This window comes from Cricetulus griseus, chromosome 2 (genome assembly GCF_003668045.3).
Source record: "Cricetulus griseus strain 17A/GY chromosome 2, alternate assembly CriGri-PICRH-1.0, whole genome shotgun sequence".
In the NCBI taxonomy this organism is placed as follows: domain Eukaryota; kingdom Metazoa; phylum Chordata; class Mammalia; order Rodentia; family Cricetidae; genus Cricetulus; species Cricetulus griseus.
The window spans coordinates 368491010-368517445 of record NC_048595.1 but is presented as its reverse complement, the minus strand read 5'-3'; the positions used below and the strand labels follow the sequence as shown (position 1 = coordinate 368517445).

At 51.0% G+C, this 26436-nt stretch overlaps 1 protein-coding gene across 1 annotated transcript; it reads left to right on the top strand.

Annotated features, from left to right (window-relative positions):
* On the top strand, nucleotides 1-26436 carry Nkd2 (NKD inhibitor of WNT signaling pathway 2). Its single transcript, XM_027400149.2, has 10 exons — nucleotides 1-211; nucleotides 336-371; nucleotides 633-736; nucleotides 18599-18659; nucleotides 19768-19895; nucleotides 20468-20563; nucleotides 21083-21230; nucleotides 21821-21905; nucleotides 22341-22468; nucleotides 23710-26436. Exons 1-10 carry the CDS (start codon nucleotides 187-189, stop codon nucleotides 24285-24287), a joined length of 1389 nt encoding a protein of 462 aa, XP_027255950.1. The 5' UTR covers nucleotides 1-186; the 3' UTR covers nucleotides 24288-26436.

The window sequence follows — 26436 nt, the reverse complement described above, 5'->3', positions numbered from 1 at the left end:
AGAGGGATCCCGGCCGCTGCTCGCGCCGCTGTCTCCCGCTGCGCTGCGGGGCCAAGCCTCGTTCGACTGCCCGGTTCGGGATCCAGGCTTCACGAGTCGCTCTCGGCGCGCTATCCACGCGCCCCGGGCCCTGAACCCTGTTCGTGCACCTGAGAGCGCGGCCAGAGGTCCAGGCCCGGCAGAGACATGGGGAAATTTCAGTCCAAGCACGGTGAGGTGCGGGCCAGAGCGGGCGGGGGTTGGGGGGGGTGGGACCGGGGATGGGGACGCGGCTAGGGGGGCTCCGCCACTCACTGTCCTTTCCCTCTTCCCCGCGTCCTCCGGCCGCGCTGCAGCCGCAGCAGCTTGCAAGAGAAGAGAGAGCCCCGAAGGTAAGCCCGGGCACGGCCAGGGCGCGAGGCGGCCCCCGGGCCGGATGCGCAGAGCTCCGAGCTTGGGGCGCGCCTTGCCTCACGCCCTCGGGTGGGACACGCCATGGGTCGCCGGGAGCGCGTGGCCCCGGGGCTCCGGGGACCCGGGGACCGGGTGGGCTCCTCGAGGCGGACTTGGTAGAAGCGTACCCCGCGCGGCTCACGGTCTCCTCCCTTCTCCGTGGGTGCTGCGTTTCCCACGCGTCTGTGGGCGGGCCGCAGGGGACAGTTTCGTGGTGTCTGCGTATGCGAGCGGCCGCAAAGGCACGGAAGAGACAGAACGGTGTCCCGGCGGCGGCGTGGAACATCGCGCACGGGACAAGCAGGTAAACGACTGGGTGGTGGGCGGGGTCGTGCATCCGCGGGCCTCGAAGGACTGGGAGATATGCCCTTTTATCACCGGGAGATGCAGGAAGCATGGGTCAGATGGCTGGCCAAGAGAGCCTGTCCCTTCCCAGCATCTGGTATAGTATCCCAGAGGGGGATAATGTGGAGGTACTGGAATCCCGAAACCCTAAGTTAGAGGTGGCTCCACCTCTCAGGCAGGAGGAGCTGGTTAAGGGACTATGAGGAAGAGATGGAGATCTTCTGGGGCCATGTATCAGTATTCCAGGCTTGAGGCATCCAGGGTGATGCCCAGGTCCATCTTGCTGTCACTTACATTTGCTGAGGAATTCTTGGCCAGCTGGTGCCTCTGAACTGCTTGGTTCACAGATGCATGATTAACCAGAGACATAAAATCGGGTCTGGCTCTGAGAACCTGGGACTCATGTTCATGTCATGGGAAAGCATTTAGGCTGGTCCTACCCCTTAGCTGTCAAGCCTGGGGGCTTTCTCCCTCGAAGCAAGTCTGGACTCAACCCATGGACTCCCCACTTGAGAGCAGTGGTGTTCAGAATGGGGCACAATTTAGCTGACAAGGAAGTGTGTATCTTTTCTGGAGAGCGCAGATGCTTCCTATGTAGCTATGGAATTACTAAAGTGAAGCTGTGATCCTAAAGACCGTGAATACAACATTTTGGATCGTGTGTGTGTGTGTGTGTGTGTGTGTGTGTGTGTGTGTGTGTGTGTGTTAGTTGTTTGGGTCTGGCTTGCATTGTTTCCCTCTTAGCTTATAAGGCCTTTCTAAGGTGGAAAGAGCAGTCTCAGTAGGACTAACTTTGCTTAAGTAGCTATAATCAACAACACTGTATTCCTGGATTTCCTTATCTGGCTGTGGCTCCTGGCCAGGTGGTACCTTGAGTTGAGGTCCTAGCCCAGACATCACCCTCACAGGGCTCAGGAATTCTTGAAGCCGCATGGCTACCCTTGTGCCTGGCAGCCCAAGCTGTACTGGGCAGCTCTTGCCCAGGTTTGGGAGGGACTCTTTCCTCATACTGTTTCGTCTGTCTGTGGACAGTCAGAGTTAGGTCTATGTCCTTTCTCAAATCCTTCTTTTCACAGTGTCCCCGTTCTGCCCATCTTAGTGTCCTCTCAGGAGCTGTGCCCTGAAGAGGCCAGCCCTGATCATACTGTACATCGTTCCATACCAACTCCCAGCAGCTTGTGACAGGCCACTGGGGGACTCATATCTACTCTTTTGGGTTCTCATCTGCTCTTTTTGCTTTTGACTCTGTCACTGAGCTGTATAGGTCTGTGCCTCTGTGTGCATCTAAACGTTTCCAGGGTGCCACTTCCTGCCTTGAGTGGCCATCCTTGTTGTCTCCAGAAGCTCTGCCGTGTGGCAGCACCTGTGTGGCTCCTTGCCTTGGGGGAATCTAAAGGGAAGGACGTGGGTTTGTTAGCGATAACTAAGAGATGGTTTAGAAAGAAGCATGTGACATCAGAATTACAGTGGTCACAGGCTTTGAGCTGGTACTGATGGGGCTGTAGTTCAGGCAACAGTTGGCGGTGGCTTTTCTGAAGTGGCTGAGTCGTCATCCATGGGGCCCCACACAGGATGATTTCCTTATGTGTGTACTTGTCCCACCAGACTATCTTTAATTTCTCCAGCTCCCCCTGAAGCTGGCAGGAAATTGCTCAGGAGACAAGAGTCACTGTTTTCTGTTGTGAATTAAACGCAGATTTCCATTTAGCCTGAGGAAGGAGCATTCTGCTCGCTCTAGTGGCAGACTTTTAACTTGCACTCCAAGGGATCTGCCTGTATGTAGGCTGAGGAGGCCACTGGGAACCATGTCCTTGTCTGTCTGTGGACATTCTACAGCTGTCTGTATTTGCAATAGGGGAGGATATGGGTGCTTAGCCATGTGTGGGTGGTTGCCTTGGGCAAACTTGAACGTCACAATGCCACTCACTAGCTCTACCCGCATCTACTTGGCCATTCTCTGTGTGCTGACATATCAGACCTTTCAGAAGGAGATAGATAACCTTGGAAGATATGGGAGTGATCAGTGTGACACCCTGTGGTGCCTTCCAGGGCTGCACTCTGGACCAGGTCTGAATTCACTGTGCAGACCAAACCAAACAAAACAAGACAAAACAAAACAAGCAAAACAAAACAGCCCTCATTATCACCTTGTCTACAGGTTCGTCAGAACTGGAAAGCTTTGCCCACCCATGCTTTGATTTCTCTGGAGCTGGCTGAAGAACCTCAGCCTCTTAACCCTGCTGCTTCTGCTGTGGCAGAGGTAGCCAGGCCTCCCCCTGACCTGGACCAGGAGCTGCCTCACCTGAAAACTTACATGGCTTCTGTTAGGGAAAGGGAGATGTTAGCCTTTGAGGAACTCCTCATATTTTTGTCACAGCCTAAGTATCTCCCTATTCCTGGTTCACCCAGAAACATAACGTGTGTCATAAGATGTCTGAAGGGGAGATCTGGAACTCCAGGGAGGTGACGGGGACATCATGGTTCCTCCTCAGCTGCTGAGCATTAGAGCCCCCAAGAAGAAGCAGTGTTTCCCTGGAACTACCCACAGAACAAACAGCTAGAAGGGAGGCCCTGAAGGCACTGGGGTAGAAGAGGGGCAGCCTGGGTGTCAGTGGCGGCCATCACAGCACATCATTATTGCTCCTCGTTCTCTCTGTGCCCTCTGTGTTTGGCTTTGGGGACCCAAGTCTGACTACTGAGAAGCTGGCACAGAAGTAGCCCAGTGACTCACTTTGATGTAGGAACACCAAAGACAAGCTGGGGGACCAGCAACCTCAAGGACCACTGAGGATCCTCAAGATCAAATGGTCAAGAGGCATTGAACCCCACCCCTTCTCTGCTTCTGGAATTGCAGGTGCCTCACTGACCCCCACATAATCTGTGATAAACTGAGTGGTTCTTACCCAAGGGGATTAGAATGATCTAGCAGAACCACCAGGTGATTTTCAGGAAATGCCTCTAGGAGAGGAGAGACAAAACTAGCCTGAGGACCCAACCTGATGGAGCTGGTAACAATGTTTTCAGGCACATGGCTGAAATTTACTTCTTAGGATGTCGATGGGGCTAAACAGAGAAGGGGGAGGGAGGCACAGGCCACTGGGATATCCCTGTGTCACAGAAAGTGTTGGAGTCATCATAGGGACTAAGGCTTCAAGAACCAGGCAAGTGCCATGCACACAATGTCTGACCTGGTCTGGTACTTTTGGGAGGCCCTGGGGCTGCTGTGATATACTCTGCCACTGAGAGACTGTATAGTTGGGCTCTGCTTTTGCTCACTGGATAGCACTCGGCTGTCTTATGACAGGAGCTCTGGGACACTGACCATCTGTGGCCACAGAGGCTGGAGGGGCGGATTCCTGATGTCTACAGTAGGGAATAGGGTTGGCTGGGGACTCAAGTTCTTTGAGAGGTTCCCAGGAGATCAGCAAGTGCTCCCTGTTGGGCACAGAGGGAGTAGATATGTGCAGATGTGGACATTGCCCACCTCTGTATCCATAGAGCGCCATATAAAGTGCTCAGTCCAAGGCTTAAGGATGTAGGGCATTTTGTCCCAGGCTGCCTCCTAGACTTGGGGACTTCCATAGACAGCTATGACTGTGCCTTGTGATATCTAGTTTTCCAAAACAGCTTCAAATCACAGCTGCTAGTTTTGCTGCTAAGGGAGCTAAAATTTTGACTTCCTTAATGAAAGTGGAGAGGTGGCTTCACCCGGCCCTTGTCAGCAGATTGGCTGCCTTGGCAAGTGATGCCACCTCTCCAGAACTCATATTACTTCCTAGTTTTACTTGTGGCTGAATAATTTATACATGAGAATTCTGTGCTTTATGGTGTGTGTGATGTTTCTCTGTGTGTACATGTGCACATGTATATGGAGGCCAGAGGTAAGCCTTGGTAATTATTCCTCAGGAGCCATCCACCTTGTATTTTGAGACAGTCAATGAGAGTCAATCTCTGATTACCACTCTTGGCTAGAAGTCCTGTTCTACCCGGAGCCCTGATGAGGAGTGAGGGGTCTGAGGTGAACTTGGGGACAGGCCAACGGGAGTGTATATGACTCCAGCCATATACAGGGGAATGGCCTGGCCTCCTACAACTGTGGTCCAGCTTCATGTGCAAGAACAGGCTGGACAACTTCCCAGGGACTACAAGTTGTCAAGAGCTGGATAATGCAGGCAACATATCCAGACCCAGACCCAGACCCTTCCTAGCACTGGGGACAGCCCTACTTGCTCTGTACCCCTTGACACTTACTCTGCAGTCTGGGGGCAGGGATTTGTGCTTTCTGATTCTTGAAGAGCAGTAAGTAGAGGTCAGGGCCATGCCCTCAGTCCCAAGCCTCAGTAGTGAGGTCAAGGGGTCCCCCCCACTGGTCATCTGCACAGAGGTTGTTGAAATCCTAGTCAGAGTTAACACTGGGAGCCCCATGCCATGGCCACCTAAAACATGACTCTTTTCCCCCTGTATTCAGGAGGCAGGAAACTGGCTTTATCCACAGTGCTGTGGCTTAGCCCATGTGGTCATGTCTTGTGGCCTGTTCCACATGTCTGTGGAGCTCAGCTTAGCTTGTTTTCTGTGGCCTTGAGTTCATGTACTTCTCATATCAGGAGAGATGAGGAGACAGATGGGAGGGTCTATAATGGGACGTAGGAGCTTGGCAGAGGCTGTCCCCTGTGCTTCATCCTGGCTAGGTCCAGGGAGTGAGTGCTGACACATGGTAATACATGGCTAGGAAGCCTTGTGCTTAGGAAAGCTGAAATCTGTGGACACAGACCTGTGCTTCGTACAGGCGAGAGGTTGCTGTCTGTGTCAGAAAGTCTTTGGGTTATGAGAACAGGCTTGTGTCACCCCAGGCAACTATAGGGAAGCTGACCCACAGCTGCTGGTAGAGAAGTCCTGTAGAGCTGTGTGGCTCTGTGGGTCACAGGAAAGAATTGTGCATGGGGAATGCTCGTTTGTATAACCCCTGGATATATGCTGTACTACTGAGAGTAAGGTTAGCATTAGGTGGCGATCTTGTCTGTTCATGGAGCTCTTGGGGGTGCTTCCATGGACTGCTCTTAATGTGGACAGCAATGAATGGCATATGCTCTCATGCCATTCAGCTCATCTACACAGAAGCCCCGCTCTGTGACCAGTGATCAGAGTAAGGCCTGAGACCCGGAAAAACAGGGAAGCAGGTCAGCACACTTGTCTGGTGAGTGTGTTACTGCTGTGTCTGCCTCTCCTTTTTAACCTCCTGGTGGGCTTTCCTTCCTACAGAGAGAGGGTCTGAAACCAAGAGCCCCCTGTCCCTCCTACTCAAGCACTTCTGAGAAATCAGTTCTGTGTCCTGCCAGTTCTGTGGTCAACTCTACCCACCGGCAGAAGGGTCCCTAGAAGGGAGCAGAGAGCAACCATGTGGGGCAGGTCCCCAGATCTGTCCTGAGTCATGTGAGAAACTAAAATGTCCCTGGTGTGAGAGGATGAGATATGTCCTCATCCAGCACAGAATTGTCTTCAGCACTGTTCATGTGCTTGATCTGTCAAGTAGTTGGTAAACATGTTGGCAAGCAGAGTGACATGGCATATGGAAAGGTTACCCACACAGGCTTCACCCCCTCCCCAGTCCTTTGCTTGGTTGGCTTTCTGTGTTTATTCTTGGACTGTCAAAACATGAATGCCCTCTGCCTACTATGAACATCTAACATGGGTCAGAGCAGGTGGGCTCCTCTTGGGCTACCCAGTGGTGGTGGAGGATCATTCTTCGGTCTCTATTCTCTTTTATTGACCGAGATTGGTGCCAGGTAACATTGAAGCCTGGCCTAGAACATGGACTGGCTACTTCTTAAGGAGGACAGCATTATCTCAGGCCTGTGAGAGGTGAGAATGATTGTAGTGATATATTTTTTCTGATTTATTAAAGCCACTGAAGATCAGAGATGCAAAGCATCCAAGCCAGTAGATCTTACCTCCACCAAGCTTGAAATGGCAATCCTGTCTCCATGAGTCCTCAGAGGCAAAAGGCTCTGAATTCCTGTGTCCTCTTTTTATTGCTTTCTCTGCCCAGCCATTTACTCCTGTCTCCACCTCCCTAGTCCTGGGATTAAAGGCATGTGATCCCAAGTGCCATGATCACCTTTGTGTGAGCTGTTTGGTTTTAGGACTGGATCAATGTCATGTAGTCCGTGAAGCCTTAAACTAAGAGATCCATCTACCTTTTAATCCTGAGTCCTGGGATTAACGGTGTGTACCACCACCGCCTGGCTTCTATGGCTAAGTAGTATGGCAGCTCTGCTACTTTGATCTCCAGTGGCTTTGTAAACCATAGACAATATATCACCACAAATGATTATCCCATGTGCTGGCTACCTCACCAGGCCTGTTGGATGTTCATGGCCATCCTGGGCAAGAAGCAGAGCACTGGCTTGCTGGAGCTGCTCCTTACAGATAAGCCAGTCAGTGATCAAAAGCCCTCACTGGCTCCCAACCTGCCTCGAAGCAAGCTGCACCCCCTGCTGGGCTGGTGTGTGCTGTAATCAGCTTTCACATTGATGGGAGATTTGCAGCATCCGGCTGGCAGCCCTCCCTGCCAACAGTGAACAAATTGGGTCTGTTCGATCCTGTTTGCCACGCACAGCTGGAATGTACTGATGGTAACGAGGCCCTGCAGCCAGAAGGAAGGATTTGTTTTACTTTTGTTCCGCAGAATCTTCTCAGTTAGCCATAGCTAGTTTTGAGCCCTGAAATCAGAGAAGCTAAAAAGCATGTGATATTTTAATGCAGAAATTCAAATGGAGATTATTTTAACATAGCATCAGGCATCCTGAGGGATCGGTGTCTAGAGCTCTATGAAGAATGTTCTGTGTGCTGGGAAGCACAGCCTTTCCTGTTGTTTAACTCCAGAATTGTAGGTGCTGCTAGCCATTGTTGCAGGGGGGGCGGTAGAGGTGGAGTCTGGCAGGGCCATCCTAGCATCTTTTATACCTGTGATGTGGAGGTCCAGAGTTGGTGCCTACACTGGGGGGAAATGAGTTATTTGTATTTCCTTGAAGTGAAAGCCTGACCTCATTCTGACTCTGAGGAAGAACCTGTTCAGAAACTGCAGAAAAAAGCCAACTTGGCACAATAGGTACCTTTTTCTTTCTGTCCCAGGGACCTGGGCACAAAGCCCTCCCTGCAGGAATCTCCAGTGTTCTCCAGAGAGATTGCAAGTACAGGTGGCCTGATCAGAGTCTCACACTCCCTTCTTCTCACCCTGTTCAGTGCATTCTCACAGCTTTTGTCAGCCTTCCTGTCCTGTTAGTGTTCTTGGTGGGCCAGTCCTGGCTGCTCACCCAAAACGGTTGGCCTCATATCCTGCTCAATGTCCCCTGCCCACTAGGCCCTCCTTTTCTGTAGTTGACTGGGCTTCTTACCTATAGTGGAACTGGTCTCAAAGGTCCATGCAACTCTGGCTCTTGCCCTCCTGGGGGATGGTCAGAGGCCCCCATATATCTTACACAGTTCAGGGTGTCAAGCCCATGGATCTCCCAGATGAGTAGGGTGTCTTTGACTTAGCCTGTCCTTATCATTCCCTGTGTAGGTGCCCCTGAGGCTCCAGTTTGCTGTTCTCTCTAGTTGGCCGCAGGCCCTTGCTGGCAGGGTTAGACCTCAGACTCCTATAGTGATTTACTAAGTGGAAAGCATAGACTAGGGTGGAGCTGCTTTCTGCCTCTGTTAACTTTAGGCCAGCCTCACCTTTGTTGGGAGTCATGGATCCAATTTTTCTGGGAAAGCCTCTTTTAATCTGAAGATATATTTTTTGAAAGGTCGGTGGGGGAAAGGGAACCAGACTATATTTGATTTGATGAATTCCTTGGAAAAGGGGTGTGTGTGTGTGTGTGTGTGTGTGTGTGTGTGTGTGTGTGTGTGTGTGTGTGTGTGCTGCTCTACATGCTTCAAGTTGTGCCACAGGACAAGTGTGGGTTCCAGAAGGCCACAATGATCACTGGTAAAGCAAGCAATGGAAGGAGAAGTTTGGTTAACTTCTAGTGGAGTGCAGAGTCTAAAATGATGGGATGAGGCCCACAGGGGGTAGACATGGCTCAACATGAGGCCTAGAGAGAAGGTACTAGAACACATCATCAACAGAGTACTAGCTGCAGTGGGCACCATCTAGCAGCCCAATCCGTGTGGACTGGAGTGGAGGCAAGGAATATGGTCAGAAAGTATTTGGGGTAAAAGCAAAAAGTATTCCAAGTAGGGTGAGAAGAGCCACACTAGGGTGCATCTGAAGAGAAAAGCTAAAAGGTCAAAGAGGAAAGGTCTTAGGAATAAGGAGAGGAGGAGAGTACTCGGCTGGATACAGATCCCACATGCCTGAGTTCATCCTGTAGATTCACATATGGCCACTCAATTCCTGCCCCAAGACCTCCTTTGAAAGGAGGCAGCTGAGATACAGCAGAGTTTGGTAGTTCCTTGAGTCATGGAGCCTGGGTCCTAGCCTGTGAAAGACTCCTGACCCCCACCTCCCATCCCTGAGCTGCTAGTCTATCCCAAGGTTGCCCTGCTACTCAATACCAGCCAGACCCGGGCTCCTGGATGGTTTGGAGGGTGCAGAAGAGGATGGTTAGGGAACTGCCCTGGTGTAGACATCAGAGAAGAGGTGGCCGTGAACAAAGAATGGCTGCCCAGACATCACAGAGGCCCTGCCAGTGCAAAGGCCCCAAGGAAGGAGTAAACAGTGCAAATTCCAGGAGGAGGGGAAGTATATACAGAGAACTAACTACACCTTCCCTCCTAGGAGCTACAGTAAACAAAGGCATGTGTACCAACCTTTCTGAGGCTCTAGGACACTACTTACTGTCTGTGACAGGCATTGCAGCTAGAAGGATACAGGAAGCCCTAGGGGAGCAATGCCCCCTCCCATACCACTGGACTTATGGGGAATTCTGGAACCTACTCCATGGCTGTGGAGTTTCAAATGTTTGGGGCTTTCTTGAAAACACAGCTGGTGTGGACCCTGAGAAAATAGCCTATTGGCACTTTATCCTTGATCCCCTTGCTGTGTTTTGAGGAGTAGCCAGTGGAGTTGGTTGTGGCTGGGCATGACTGGGATGAGAAACCAATGGCATCTAATGACCTTAGGGGGATAAAAGTGTCATGCATGCCCTCTGAGGGAAGACCAATGAAATGGTGACCCCAGAAACCCCATCCCTTCCAGGCATAGCAAGGCAGCAGGAGCTGGCCCCTGGCTTGGCTTTACATATCCATACCCTGACAGAGGGGGCATCAGCTCATCTGTGGGAGGGGAAGGTGCCTAGAAGGTTCTTTGGACTTCATCTCAGAGTTCGTTTTGTTTGTGATGCATAGAGTATAGGAAGGAGGTTAGCATACAGCAGGAAGAACACGTGTCTGTCTGTGTGTCGGGCTCCTTGGGGAGTAGTTAGGGGCACAGTGGGTACTGTATCTCTGCCCATGGTGCAGAGGACTAGATCCTTGGTGGGCAGATTACCGAGCCAGAGCTCTCACCTCTTGCTGGCCACCTCCAGCCAGAACATCCTTGGCCAGTCCTTTGGACCTCATTCATGCCCTGGGAGCCCCTGCTGTGTCCAGGCAAACCTGGGCTTCCTTCCTTTTAGCTCTTCCTGCAGCTGTGCAGCCTTCAGCTGCCTGGAGCTGGTACCAATTTCTGAAACAGATTATTTACTAAGAGGCTACAATGCAAGTTTGTCATAGGGACCCCAATAATTTTCCCTAGGGTGGGTTTGAAGGATCTAGGTTTGGCCTTTGTCCCTTTAAGACCCTCATGCAGCTGTGGCCAGATAGGAGGGTAACTCTGAGCCCCCCCTCTTTGATCTCCACAGCCCAGCCAGGCAGCAGAGCCAGTGAGGGTATGTTTCCACAGAGCTCTACAGAGAGCACTTAACAAAAACGAACACCATTTATTGCTTTTTCTGAGTTGTGAGCTCCCCAGGGGCCTGGCGCCGGTTTTTAGCCTGCTTATCTCTGGTAAGAACACCACATCACACAGTACCTTTTAGAGTAAAACAAAAACAGTAACTTAGGGTTCAGTCGCATTCTCTTTCCAGCTTTGGAATTAATCTGCCTTTGAAATGAGAAACATAAAGCTTTACTAGGAATGAAAGGCAACAAAGATGTCCGGTGGGTTTCCTGAGTAGGAGTCTAGAAGGAGGAAACTGTGTGGGGTCTGCATTAAAAATGAGTAGAGTCCACGTCCTCTGAGCAGAGGCAGAGGGATCTGAGTCTGGGAGAGTTGAATCTGGGTTCCAGGTTGTTATTTTGTAACCTCCGAGTGGTCACCATCAGAGAAGTTTGGCCACCCTTGCTCATCATTTTCTTTGAAAGACAATTGTGGCATCAGGCATTACTGATAAAAACAAACCATTGTATAGAACAGTTGCAAAGTGACTGTGGAACACCAAGGACTAAACCAAAAGCAGTTTCAAAGAGTGAAAACAAAGGAGGTAGTCAGTGTGGTTTATGTTACTTAATTCTCTGGGTAAATGTGTGTGTGTGTGTGTGTGTGACGTTTGCATGTACAGTAAGACACACATATATGGTACGTGCTAGTAGCACTGTTTCCTACTTGTGTGGGTCCATGTGGATGACACAAATCACCTGAATCCTTCTCACTGAGTGAGGGGTAGAGAGTCTTGACCACAGACCTTAAAAGGAGGCTGCTGACCCCTTATTGCATTATGACCTTCCTGGCAGCTCTCATGTAGCAAGCGTCTCTCCAGCAAGTGGCCAGGGTGCATCCCTGTAATGCATTCATTCAGTGACCCATTCACCCTTTTCTACCCATCTAGTAATCTCTGTGAACTGGCCATGGGCTGCGTCTCCTTAGTGCTTGTGGACAGTAGATGGTCAGCTCCCCACAAAACACATGGCTGAACAAATCCTGCAGCAAATGTGGGCCTTTTAGAGGACCATTGTGGGGAATCAGTGTATTTTGGGATGAGTAGGTGTTTGGAATGTGGTCTGTGTTATACCTTCTATTATTAATCAAATGATGGAAACAGTGGGAAGCTGTGGTAGGAACAGGAGGAAGATGATGGAAATATTTATATTTTCTGGCCTGGATAGAAAATGGAGGGCCATGGTGGCGCACACCTTTAATCCCAGCACTCGGGAGGCAGAGGCAGGTGGATCTCTGTGAGTTCGAGGCCAGCCTGGTCTACAAGAGCTAGTTCCAGGACAGCCTCCAAAGCCATAGAGAAACCCTGCCTCAAACCCCCCCACCCCCCAAAAAAGAGAAAGAAAATGGAGGAGGGCAAAATACTGTGAAGGATAAGTCTGTGTTTTAGGAAATCCTGTTACTCTCCCAGTTACCCATCCTTTTATAAATTTCAGGTTTTGGTTATCATAAAACCCCAGGTGAAAATGGTCCAACAACCCCCACCCCCCATTAAAAAAAAGATATGTAGAGTAAAACCGTATTGCCTTCCTGCAGTGGCTTTGGATTCACTGTTCTTAAACATCTTGTTTTACATTCAGGCACAGAGGACCTCATGGCCCTCAGCCCCTGCAGGGGACCCGCCAGGCACCACAGGAACTGCTGGGCCCCTACTGCACATGTGTCAGAATTATTAAGCCCATAAAACTAGATTGTCACATCTGAAACTGTTTAGCTGCTGAAACTGAGACGTGACTTCAAAGCTGGCCAAGCGTTTCCAGACAGACCAGTGGGCTGGCACCTGGAAGAGGAATTCTAGCCCCTGGCAGCAGGCAGAGTGGCCTCCTCACCTTTCCCTAAGAAAACCACTGTTCCTCAGAGCCTAGGGCTAGACGCCACACCTGGAAACCTATTTGAGGGCTTCCCTGCTTTAAGGGCGTCTACAGCTCACTTTCTCCACTGCTCCTCCCAGCCTCTTTGCTTCCTGCTTCTGACAAATCCTTGCGCTCTACCCTGCGATCTCTTCATTTCCCTCTTGACCCTCACCCTGGCTACAACCCCTCCTTCAGGGCATCACAGTTCTTTGCGGCTCTCCAAGTATAGTCTGACCCATGGGTGACACCCTGAACTTGAGATACCCGAGGGGATGACCACATTAATCCCACAAACAGCACATTGGCAGCCTCCAAGCAGAAGCCCAGGTGTTCTCTTGGCTCTCCTGCATGACTTCAGGTGCTTGCAGCCCACACTTGAGGCCACTACTGGCTGCTCTCTTGTACTCCTCCCCCTCCTGACACAAACATGGTGTGAATCTCACAGAGGTCTTACAGCTCTGCCTTCCCACCAGCACATGAGTCTCAGCCTGGGCTCAAGCCCCAGCACCAGTCTTACAGAGTGACCAGAACTGACACTGCAAGGCTTCTCCAAAGGTCATCCTGGTAGCTTCTGTCATGTTTCTGGGGACTTCTGTGTCTGGGTAGAAAGGCTGCAGGAGTCTGTCAGCAACGAGGTGGTTAACATGGATGATTTTTGTAATGGCCGAGAGCGAATGTTGGAGTGGACAGGCATACGAAGACCCATCCTAGTACTTGGTAACCATGTGTTGTAGACCACACAGCCTTCCCAGGAGCCCTACGGTGCCGGCTGTCCTGTTTCCCCTCCCCTAAAGTACCACTAAAGACCTAATCCCCATTTGTTTATCTCCCTGTTTCTGTCTCTCTTTTTTTTAAGCTGACTATATCTGTCTCTCTGTGTGCCCCTCCCTACAACCTCACCCCATCTCTGAGACATTGACAAGGTCTGACCATTCAGCCTAGCCTATGTTTGAGGGTGCATGTACAACCTCGACCTTAAAATTGACAGGTGGAGCCAGTGCTTCCACAAGCCTGAAGGTTGTGAGCCAAGGGGAGATGTGAACTTGGTTGAAGGTCACATGTCCATTTTGTCCAGAGAATAGGGCTCTGTGGGAGCTGTCACTTCCTGTCCATCCACCAGAGGCTTGACTTGCTGCTCTACCTGAGCCTGGACCTTCATACTGCAGAAGTCCTTGGACCTGACTTCAGGAAGGATGATGTGTTCTTACCTGTCTTACCTCTTGGGCTAGACACCCAGATTGTTTTCTGGACAGGAGTAAACATTTGCCCCTAGAGAAAGAGTTCTCAGAAGCCGGGCATGGTGGCATGCCTACGATTCCAGCACTTTGGAGACAGAAAGGTCAGGAGTTAGACACTGTCCCGCCCACAGAGGCTATCTCAACAACCCATTAAAAAGGAACCCTCTAGAGGAGTCTAAGGAGGGCTCTGACCCTTCTGAAAGCATCTGTTCCCATTCCGTCCATCAAGAACCTCATGTGTCCACCAGCACCCCCAGATTTCACACCACTGGCCTGGGAGCCCAGACTTCTGCCAGGTACCCCTTCTTCATATCGACGTTAACGTAGAAGGAAACTTGGTTTTCAGAACCTTTGAGACAGGTCTGAAGAAATTTTATCTCTTGGTGTCAGTTTGTCCTAACCTGGTTGTGGGCCTCCAGCACCCCAGCAGTGTACCCTGAGAGGTCAGGTGATTGGTGACTCACCCTTGCATGAGGCCCAGGCGGAGACAGTGCTCCCGTGTTTCTGAGTCTAGGGGACACTTCAGGCAGTGTCCCGAGGCCCCGAGGCCCCGAGGCCCCGTGCTTATTGTTTCAGAGCTGCCTACAATGACTGGGCATTCAGAAGATGCTGAGGCCCTGCAGGTTCTAGTAGGTTATAGATTCAGGAACATGAGCCGCTTTCAGAGTCAAGTGTGCCACCAGACAACAGGACAAGTTGCTCCTGACTTAGGAAACGAGGTCTCTGGGTTTGCTGGGAAACTTCCCCAGCTTGCTGCTGCCACCCAGTGGCAATTATGGGGAATGTCTGTGGGCTGTGACCTGAGCCAGCCTGGGGCCTCTTATGTCCTGAACACCCTATGGGTTAATGAAACAGGGCAGGGCTGTGAGAACTGTGGGCCCCTTATTTTAGGTGTGAATAAATGGGTGTTTTTAGGATGTGGAGTATCCATGAGTGTAGCAACAAGGCAAAGCAGCCCCTTAGGCCAATGCAAATTAATCCCAGGCACACAGTAGATGCCTGACACCTTATTTATGGGTCGTGTTCCCACTGTGGCATGGGCCCCACAATCTTGACACTGGTCCCCAGTGGCTAGGAGAGCACCCACCAGAGACTGCACAATGAGCTGGTGATGCTGTAAGGGCAGAAAGCAGGGCCTGGGTAGGGTGAGTACTGGAGGGAGGTGCCTTTGGATGGGGCACTGAGGAGATAAGCTGGAGCCTCATTAGCAGCCGGGGTCCATACTAACCTAGACATGACATCGGCATCTAGAACCTGAGAGTGTAAACAGGGGGTAGCACTTGACCAGAGAGGGATGAATGGCTTCTGAGGCCAAAGCAAGGAAGGTCTGACAGGGCGTGGCTCGGGTTCCCTAGGAGGGACCGGGGTGAATGGGGGTGTGAGACTCTTGGGAGAACCTGCTAGGACCTAAGGTCACCAGACTCTGTCACAACAGGGAAGGTAATGTCTGCCTTTGACAGCCTTGCCTGTGAGCCTAAGTCATCGGGACTCGGGTGCACTGGGGAAGGGGGCTCCATGTCTGGCCAGTGGCCTGGTACAGGTTTTCTATGATGTAATTAAAGCTCTTGGCTCTTCTGTTTAGCTAAAGCAGTTCAGATTAAAGGGCATTTCTATGTAAGCAGGACAGATTTGACTTAAATCACCAGGCAGAAGCCAGAATTACTCCACAAACCTTCATTTTCTTCTTTGATCCAAGGTCTCTCCAGTCACCCCTGGGCTAGTGTAAAACCCTACATATTGTGAGGTTTGATGTATGCTTATAGAGTCTGCTGTGGTGGCCCTGCCAACGTGGTGTGACCCTGGTCAATTATAGCAGCCCTGGCCTATTATTGTAGCCTCGGGAATGTCCCAGGAGACCAGCCTAGAGTTTTTTCTTTTCTTGCAGGGCTGGGCTTTGTCCCTAGAACAGTGCATTCCAAGCAAGCCCTCTTCTGCTAGCCCAATCCCCAGCTCCCATTTCCTGAACTAAATATCCTTGCTTCTCCAACCTACCAGTGCTTTTAAAGCCTATAACCCATTCATAGCTCCAAAACCTGGCACTCAAGATTATTTTTAAAATAAATGAAGGTATCCATGAATGCTAATGGTTTCAGCCTCCCATATAAAGTATGGTACGCAGTTAGAGCAAGTCAGAGACTGACAACTTTAGGCTCTAGCCTTTCAGCTGTATCTCTAACTTGGGGTGCTGTACCCACCAATTTCTCAGTGAGATGAGTCTTGCCTATTGAAGGATTCAAGCTCCATGACCAAGAGCTAATGGGGAGCAACTAAGTCCTGGAGTTCCATGGGGGAAGGGACTAAGAGTCTTGGGGAGCCTCTCTGCTCTCCCCTGCAGCACTTTTCAGGCCCTCCTTGGAGGTGGGTACAGGTGACTCAGGAGACACCTGCCTGGACATTTGTTCCACTTGCCCTTGCTCCTGTCACTTAACAGTGACTCGCCCTTGTTCCTGTCACTCAACAGTGACTCAAGTCTTAGGCCTCTCTCCCTGGCATCAGTCAGCTTTGGTTTCCCTGCAAAACCTTTTCTCCAGTAGTGATTTACAACCCTTGGGTTTGTAATCAGACATAGGACCTGTCAGCCACAGCCCCTTGGATCCGTCCAGGATGAAGCTGAGCCTGTGAGGTCTGTGTCCTTGGATTCTAGTCTCCACACCTCACAGAAGCAGGAACTGTTGAGAATCAGTGTTACAAGTTACTCTGATTTTAAAAGGGGGACGGGAAGCCCCAAATCAGGCTTTTAGAAACTACTAGATTTCATCCTATGTTCACCTGGGACAAGCTGGCCTTTGTCTCAGGAGGACATGGCACTGTGCTTTGTAGACATAAAAGAGCTTCACAGGGCCAGGACAAACTCCTTGCACTCCAGCAAAATCAGATCTTTTGAGTCTTGAGTTTGTGGATTATTTGATCAGTGAATGAATGAGGACTCCTCCTTCTTCCTCCTTTTTGAGAAAAGGTCTCACAATTTTAGTCCCAGCTGTCCTGGAACTTGCTAAATAGGCCAGGCTGGCCTCAAACTCAGAGATCCCCCACCTCATCTGTCTCCCAAGTGCTGGGATTAAGGGTGTATGCTACCACATGTAGCTAGAAAGGGAACTTTTTAAGAATTAGGAGGTTTTTCTCACTAAGATGATCTCCAGTGCAACCCCTTAAATGACATCCTAAGAACAAGCTAAATGGGCAGCCTATCCCTAATGGTTCCCATGCATTGGAGATCCAGAGAGAGAAAGACTTTGTGGGTATTTAGGAAATGCAGACACAAGCAGAGGTCTCCTCTACTTCCTGGTCCTAGTCATTCAACCTTGACCATTTTGGTCTCCTGCCATGAGGGCTCCTCAAATGCTGTTTCCCACAGTCAGTCACAGCCAAAAATACCCTAGGGTGGAGCTCCCCGCTCTTCCCCCATTGCACTTCAGGGTAGTCCTAAGGAGCCTGTCCTGGTTTCTTCTCCTTTCAGAGACCAACACTAGGTTCGTCCTCACCAGCCTTGCACAGCTGGTACCCACAACACTGCTGCACTCCCATCTCTGTCCCTGACACCTGAGCGTTTCTGATGTTCCCCTTTCACACATTCTGCAGACCAGTCAGCCTGTCCATTCAGGCTTGGGCCTCTCATGGTTATCGTCTTGTTTGCTGCTAGAGACAGAATGCTTTCCCCACTCTATCGCAAAGGCATCGGGTTTTTACATATGCTCTGTCATTCTGGGTTTGAACTAGACCTGCATCCTTTATGTCCTGCAGATGGACATTAACCCACAAGGTGGCACTAGGCAGCCTGTCAGGCACCTTGTATTCACCACAGTGAGGAATAGGGTAGGGGGTATGTCTTGATTCCTGTGGTCACTGACAGGGTAAGAATGTGCCAAACTGTACCTGAAATACTGTTTTCTGGCTGAGATATAAAAATTGAGGAGCCTTGTCTTTCTCCTGTCTCCAGCTACAAACCAAAGGCATCCTTTGGCCCATGTTATCCCTAGGGACATTACCAGCCGGCCAGCCGAATGGGTCTTAGCTCAGCTTCCCATCTACCTGAGGCCTCTCAAAGCTTTGAAGCCATCTGGAGTCAAACAGAAATACCAGGAAACTGATGGGAAATGCTCCTGGGAGCCCTGAGTGCTGTGCTGGGGGCTGTGAGTTCCCCCGTCATGAAGGGCCCTTTGATTGCAGATGGCTTCCATGGCACATTTTATATTTCCTTTCTTGTAGCCTTTGCTTCTGTGGATTATTTACAAGAACCATGTGAGTTTTTGTTCTTTGGCATTTCTTGGCTTAAACATCACCTGGATGTGTTTGAAGTCCTTCCCATTTTTCCATAGCTGGTCTTGAGATCAGCTCTGGGCTGAGGTGTTTCTTGGCAGCCATCCCTGCTCTTCAGCCCAGCTTTGGAGGACGACAGTGACTCCTCTGCAGCTCTAGTGAATGCCATCCTGAGTTCATCCCATGGGTACTATTGGGGCAGCTTCAGTGGAAAGTACTGTAAGCTAGGTCAGGAATAGAATGCAAAGTAGGGCTCTTGGTCTCAAGGCTTCTTAGACTTGTGGGTTGGCAGTGTTAGGGCTGAGCTTCAGGGAGACCCCAAGTCTCACTTTGGACAGTGGGCTTTGCTTGCAGGCAGTGAGGCCTAGTTCTGGAAATTACCCCAACACATTGTCTTTGTACATTCTGCCGTATGAAATTGGAAGGGATGGGGTGTGTGTGCGCCCACAGATTGGGAGGCCTCACAAGGTCTGATGCTGGTGTCTATTCAGCTTTCAGCCTCACAGAGTGCCTATCTGTTGCCTTCCTCTGCTCTGCTGAGCCTCATGGTCATGTGTTGCCTGGTTCTTTTGCAGGAGATGCCCAATGGGGACCCTAAGGAGGGGCCTTTCTGGGAGGACAAGGGCTCTCTAGAAGGTGAGTCCAGCTCCAGCAAATGCTCCCAGACTTTATGCTGATCTTAGGGCTCACATCACAGAACCCTCAATACTGGCATACAAGAGCCAGGGCCAGTTGGTTTCTAGTATCAAGAGCAGTTAGTTCCGGAGTAAGCAGCGGCCTTGATCATCTGTGATTCCTGACCAACCAGGCAGCTTGGATCAGTCAATGGAAGCAGCAAAATGTCGAGCCACAGCGTCCCCAGACACTTGTTCATTTTGTATGTATAGTCCTGGGACCGAGCAGGGAGGTCTGGCTTCATGGGCCGGTGATTACAACAATCGTTACAACAGCATGGAGTGGCAGAGCAGTCCTAAACACACCTCCTGTGACTTAAACTCCACTTGAGTCACTATCATCTGTGTGCATCTTTGGTGGAGTCAGCCCCACCCAGAGATGTGATAGGTTCTTACAGGCTAGTAGGTGCAAAAGACTGGCCTATAAATCCACATTTAGACATCTGCTGAAGCCCAGAGGGGTTCCCAGCACTGCCTGCTGGAAGTCAAGCAGTGGGTATCCTCTTAGCTCATACCTGGATAGACACCTGACCAATGACTCTGGGCCTCTCTCCTAAGGACACAGCTTTGAGACCCAGAGACTATGGGAACCCAGAACAGGGCTCCTTATCTATCCACACAGGGAGTGAGGAGAGACAAGACTACTTGGCCATCAGACAGCCCACGCATCCTTGTGAGTTCTGGGTTGAAGGTGTTAGACAGTGACCATGAGGGTGAGGAGAAAAGCCTGGTGACACAGGAGCTCACTCCCTAGAGGACTCTGGAGTGGAGAGCACTCTGTTATGATCTTGAAGGTCCTTCTCCCACTCTATCTGTACAATGTCAGCCTAGAGGAGACAGATTGCTCACTGAGAACCACCATGGGACACACATGCAGCAAGGGTATACCAGGTCAAGGCTAACCCAGGTGAGGCCTCTCTCCACTCTCTACTTTCCTGTTCTACAGGAGTAGGCTCTTCGCTCAGGGCCATGTAGATCAGGAGAGCAGAGACAGTTAACCCATTTCCCCTTTGTCCTCATGCTACCCACATGGGAGAGGCCCCTTCTCACCTCTCTTCTTGTCCCCTCAGTTGTGCTGCCCCCTGAGAAGTCTGAGGGCCATGAGGGTCAGGGACAGCTCTTCAGCATGGACGATGGGGAGAAGGCAGCAAGCCATGAGGGCCCACTAAGAGTCAACAAGAAGCACTTGAACATTGATGTAAGTCCTCTCCTCTACACAGTTACCTACATGACTGGGTCCCTAGGGCCCAGGATGAATGGTGATGGCCCTAAATGGGGACCATGGCCATTCCAACCCTGTGGTCTCCCCCGCCTCCCTGAGACCTTAAAGCAAGACTAAAATGTGCTGTTCTCATGGGTTACATGGTATTGCTATGAACTTGGACATCCTGGGTAGATGGGTCTCCATATGTAATGGGTATCCAGCACTCCTGGACAGGGCCAGCAGGGCCACCTACCCCACAGGCAGGGGAGCAGCAAGAACACTTGGTTCTAATTCCTCTTACTTGAAGCAATCCTGAGTGCTTGCATGCACAGGGACAGAAGCCACAGGGGAGAAACTGAGGCATGAGGCATGGAGTCAGTATGTCACTAGGAAGGGGTGGGTGGAGCTGGGCAAGCACAGGGATTGAGGATTGCTGGCCAACTGCCCTTAAGCTTCCTTGTCCTGGCTGGAAACTAGGAAGAACCACAGCTGGGGGCCGTCTCAGTACCAAGTCCCAGATGACTCTTCCTTGTCTCCTGTCCCTGCACACCCCCACCCACCTACAGGCCCTGCAGTGTGATGTCTCAGTGGAAGAAGACAACCGCCAAGAGTGGACATTCACATTGTATGACTTTGACAACAGTGGGAAAGTCACCAGAGAGGTAATGTGCCCACATGTGCCACACTCGAGGATGGGGGCTCAGGTCAGGGGTGTGGCCTCTGAGATCTGGAAACCAGTCTGGTCCAGTAGACAGATGGAGATGTCTGAGTCCTCAGATGGAGAGACAGAGTGAGCCTTGACTAGAGAGAAGGAAGAGACTAGGTCTCTGGGTCAGCGGTCCCTCACAGAGCAGCCTGGGTCCTTAGTGTGCCCCTGCTCCATTGAGCTGTGTATCCAGGAGGGCCGAGAAGCATCAGCATCGGCTATGTGATACTGATGCTGAAAAGCTTACCTGCTCGTTTATCTCATGTTTGGAAGGTAAAAGACAGTGGCTTCAAGGACAGACAGCAGGACTATTTTTAAGCTATACATGACATCCTGGGGGCAATTTGGGGCATAAGATAAGGCAGTCTCTGATGGGGAATAGGCGGACCCACAGTGCCTGCTGTGGCTAGGGGGTGAATAAATGCTTGGTAAAGAAGGGAGAAATGTCTCTTCAAGTCCGTCGTGTTGGTCCTAGGACATGTCCAGCCTGATGCACACCATCTATGAGGTTGTTGACGCCTCTGTAAATCACTCCTCGGGCAGCAGCAAGACCCTCCGAGTGAAGCTAACTGTCAGCCCCGAGCCCTCCAGCAAGAAGAAGGAATGTTCCCCCACTGGCCAAGGTGAGGGGTTTATGCCAGGAGCCTTCCTGTTCAAATGGTGCCACTTCCATGAGCTCCACTCCTAAGACAGGCCTACAGGGGCAGGCCACTCCTACAGCTACCTAATTTATGTTTCACACTTGCTCTTCCCTGTAGCACTTACCTCTCCACCACTGACCCTTCCATATCAGCACTGTTCATGTCCCCCAACCACTTTCAGGATTACAGACAAAAAAATTGTTTCCACAATGTCCCAAGCAGGACCTGGTACCTGGCAGGGGACAAAGCTGTTTGCTTAGCGAGTAGATGGATGAGAAGAAAAGTAATCCATTAACAGAGGGCAGAGTGGTCTAGGGCTCCAATCCAAGTACTAGGGGTGCAAGGGGCTTAAAAGTCCAAGGCCAGCATGGGTTATAGCATGATTCTATCGAAAAAAAAAAAAAAAAAAGTGGAAGGATGGGCTCTTAAGACGAAGAATGCTTGAGGGAAAGCATAGATAAGCAGGTGAGTAGGGGATAAGTGAATGACTGAATTGCAAGGCATTGAATGAATGGCCGAGGTGTGAATAAATGGATGCACAACTAAGGCAGAGTGTCACACCTTTCTTTCAGACCGGGAGCCCACTCGTGGCAGAACAGAGAGTGAGCTCACTGAGGATTCCCGGGTAGCTGACAGAAGGCTCTCTGCCTACAGCAGGTGAGGTGTGGGGCCAGGTGGTTGCATCCTGCAGGCCTGCCTCCCTGATGTCCTGTCAGGAAGGGTGCTGAAAGGCGTAGGCCCTGTGTGCTGTGAAGGGCGATGGTACCTGGGTGGGGCTGAGCAACATGCCTATGCAAACGAAGGGAACAGGGGCCATTTTGGCCCCAGTTAGGTGACCAGAGAACACGCCAATGTTTGGGACTACTCAAGCCTCGGGAGACCTGTGATGGGGTCCTGACAGGCTGCCATAAGGACCTGTGGACCTCAATTCTCTGGACAACATACAACATTGCCCAACTGCCTTCCTTCTGCCTTCTCTAGACAGTGGATGCTACTCAAAGTCCCCACCACTGCAGGCACCCCTGTCATATGATGTTTAAAGCTCTGGTGGCGAGTAAATGCTCAGGCCTACCTATCCTCTGCTCCACACAGGAAACCCAATGCTGATTCCCAGCCCTGCCCTGTGCGAGTACCCTACTGTGTGGATGAGAACACAGAGCGTAGAAACCACTACCTAGACCTTGCCGGCATCGAGAACTACACATCTAAGTTTGGTCCTGGTAGGTACTGGAGGATCCCCACCTTGTACCTACCCTTTGGGTGTCGATTCCTCCCTAAAGGTGCAGGCAGACAGGGGGCTCTGGAATTACTATGCCGTTGGGTCCCAGGTATCCACACCCTATTTGGGAACCCCATCATCCTCTGCCTAGATGTGGACTTGCATCTTACCCTCCTGCCACCTGGAAAGCAAGGTGGTTAAACATCCAGGTATGTGTATGAGACCTGTCCTGGCTTAGGGAAAATATAAAACTACTACATTCAGGTTCAGGAGCCTTCCAGATGGGGGAGCTGGCATGACGGGCCAGGCTTTCCAGCTTGTGTAGAAGAGGTGGACAGCCAGCATTGTAGACACTTGTCCTACTCTACTGAACGTTCCTTTCTGATTTTGTGCCTCTTGTAGCCTTTAGAGATTCATGAACTTCAGCCTGGCTGGTACTCTGAAAGCTGGAGGCCAAGTCCCCCAATAGCACCCCATTTCCACTAGGCATCCCTGGGGGTCCACTCAGGCCATTTGAACACTGTGACAGTATCTCTGATAAGTTCCTCCAATCTGTTCCAGACAACCTGGACTACAGGTTCCTGGTTGAAGCTGACCCTCACCTGGGAAGGGCTGGTCCCGTGTGCTTCCACCCTGATGACAGGGGCACCTGAAGAGATAGACAGGGATTCAAGGAGTTTAGTGGGGAGTTTGGCCACAACTGCCCTCCCCCCATATTGAGGCCACTGCATAGTGCCATAATGGTTTACGATTTCATGAAGCTGCAACCAGGTTATTCTGGAAGTCTCCTTCTCTCCCTCCTTCCTTCTCTGTGTGTGTGGTGGAGACAGGGAAGGGGGATACATTAATGAATTAATTCTGGTCCTTCACTGGAGTGTCTCTTAGTGACACAACTTTCTGATGCCCCCTCATGTGCTAGACATGAAGGCTCTGACTATGCTAGTAGAATCTCCACTAATAAAACCCACAACAGGGATAAAGGGCCAGATGAGCCAAGCAGCAAGGTTCCAGCGTGGCCAAGCCCCTTTAAGGAGTGACATAGTGACATCCAGGGTCCTTAATGAGGGGCTGACTCCCATCTGGAATGTAAGACATAATCAGGGACTGAGCTGTTACTTCTTCCTGCCCAGCTTGGGACATTTGGCCATCTGATCTGTGACCCAGTCAGCAGGTCACCTTTGTTGCAAACTCATAGTATAAGTATGACATATATCGCAAGCCACCACTGTGTCTTGTCCCCAGGGTCACCACCTGAGCAGGCCAGGCAAGAACATCATGGCAGGGCTGCACACATTCCAAGCAGGTCCCGATCACAGGAGTCGGATGCCCACGCTATACACCACCGCAGGTCCCAGGTCCTGGCTGACCATGTCATACCAACTAATGAGCCGGCTATCCGGGCCCTGGCTGCGCAGCCCCGGCTCAAGGGGCAGGAGAAGCAGTTCCTCAGGTCTCCCAAGGGTCCAGGAAAACCTCTTGGGACGCCAGGCAGCAGCAAGCCAGGGAAAACGCTCAGCTATTGCCTGCAGGCTGTCCCGCTGCCCCAGGGTGCTCAGGATGGCCACCACCTGCCACAGCCCCCGCCACAGCCCCCACCACAGCCCTATGGTCACAAGCGGTACCGGCAGAAGAGCAGAGAAGGCCACTCACCACTCAAGGGACACAGTCAGCCTACCATGGTGGAACATGAAGTAGTACGGGACCTGCCTGCCATGTTGGGGCCTGAGGGCTACATGATGCCTGTGGTCCAGAGGCACGAACACCACCATCACCATGAACACCACCACCACCATCACCACCACCACTTCCACCCATCCTAGCACCCAAAAACAAGTACTCTGCCCACATGCCCTCAGGGACACAGCAGGTGCTGGCATGTGCCCAGCGGAGAGTACAGCATTCCCTGGCCCCATACCCAGCTGCAGATGTCAAGTGGGTACCAGGGAGGTGGCACCAGGCTGGATATCATGGACAAAGCCTTCCTTCCCCATGTCATTTTTTTGATCCAGCTGATAACACCCATGAACGAGTGCTCCCATGTGATCCAGAAAGCCCACACAGGAGGCCAGAAAAATATCTCTTACTTATGTTGTGTGTGCAGTGTGGTCCTGGGATGGTCAAGGGACTATGCCTATACATTCTTCATATCCTTGTGGTTCTTTGACCTTTGGGTGTCCTGGATTGTTCCTGGCACAAGGCCAGGAGCAAATGGAAATGGTAAAGCTTTCTGTGAGGTTTATTCATTGTCAGGATCAGCAGGCTGGGCTTGGGAAGTGGTTCTTCAGTGCGCCATGACATTAAGCAAAGCAAAACAAAGAGGTCAGAGTATCAGCAAATGTGCAGGGGGGCAGGAAGCTCGAGGCTTGGTCTCTTGAGCTTCCAGCATCCTGGGTGGATGAAGACAGGACCCAGGTTGGGGTGGGATGGGTCAGTACCATGCTGGAAGCCCTCACCTAGGCTGTGCTGACACTTACGTGGCCCCTCTGCAAGGCTGTGGGAACCTCAATAAGCCCTGGTCCTTTGGCTCCACTGAAATAGGACACTGAAGGAGAATTTTTGCTTGTTGTGAGTTTGTGCAGGTGGCATTATGCCTTCTAGCATAATAAGAAATTGTACATTCTGTAACACGCCATACCTTGTATTAAAAGACTTTTCTGAGAGCTGTGGTCAGTCTACCTATGCCTTGTAGCTGCCGGTAAAGATGATATGTACATGTTTGTAAACGGGTGAGTGCTATAGAATAACCTTGGCTAATTTGGTTGATGCACACAATCCTTCTAAGTTATTTTTGGATTGGTCTAAGAAAAACCAGAACTCTTAACCCAGAATTCAGCTCACACGGACAGGAACACCGGGCCCCATATCCGATACATGGCCACAGCTTACAGTCTGTTGAGAAGCAAGACCTTATCCTCTCTCCTTAAACACTAAGTTCTATGCAATTCCTGAAGATCTGAGTTTGCTGTCTCCTGTGAGCTGACCAGCATACATAGGGAGACCCGGGGACTATTAACTCATAGAAGGCTGTTGCTAGTCTCTTCACAGCTGGAAACCACAAAAATGCTCCTGAATTCCAAAATGACTAGTGTCATTTCCTTACAATATGACTAAAGTCCCTGTGTCATGGATGTAGAGATGGTACACACGTATGGCTCCATCACCCACACCAGGGCAGAGGGACTGGGCAGGAATCGTCATGGCCACCCAGCCTGTCTCTCAGAATACAGCATTAAGAGGTCTTTCCAGGATGAGAGACATCACACAGGTTGTCACTGATAACACCTTGGGCCATGGTTCAGCTCAGCACCTAGGAAGTGGGGAGATTCTGACAAGTCTGACCTTAGGTAGAAGTCCTAACAAGCTCATGGCAGGGGGCCAAGCATCTGCCACTATGTGAACATTAAGAAGAGTCAGCGCTGCTCCAGCCAGCTGAGGGACCAGGCCTTAGACAGCAGGGTCCTCGGTACCAGTGCTGCAGGTGTGAGGCTTAAAGAGATGGGAAAGCATTTGTGAATGAAACAAGAACAAAAGCAAAGCCAGACCATTTAGTTAGGTGTGGCAGTGCATGCTACAATTCAAGACCAAGATTGGACTATATAGTGAGATACCTCCCCCAACCCCAATGGCTTGTGTCCTCCAACAGTTACCCACTGTAGACATGGTCACTAGTGTCTGCACATGTAGATAAGGACAGTGGGTCTGTGAGATGCAGTAACTTGGCCTGGGTTGACTCAGGGACTCCACTGACTGCCTAGAAGTAAAACTGCAATGCTGCAAGAAGAGACAGAGGCAAGACAGCCAGAAGCTTCGATGGTTAGTCTACGCTGTGCTGTGTGCCAGGAAGCTGTCTACATGGAAGTTGGTAGTACCTGGCCAACAGAAAAGGGTAGCTGGGGAGGGCTGGGGAGATGGCTCAGTGGTTAAGAGCACTGGCTGCTCTTTCAGGGGACCATGGTTCAATTCCCAGCA

Excerpts from the sequence above, each read along its gene's own strand:
- Nkd2 (XM_027400149.2), top strand. The coding sequence starts at position 187 with ATGGGGAAATTTCAGTCCAAGCACG. Across the intron at positions 737-18,598 it reads ATCGCGCACGGGACAAGCAG|GAGATGCCCAATGGGGACCC; the intron begins GTAAACGACTGG and ends GTTCTTTTGCAG. Across the intron at positions 18,660-19,767 it reads GGACAAGGGCTCTCTAGAAG|TTGTGCTGCCCCCTGAGAAG; the intron begins GTGAGTCCAGCT and ends TTGTCCCCTCAG.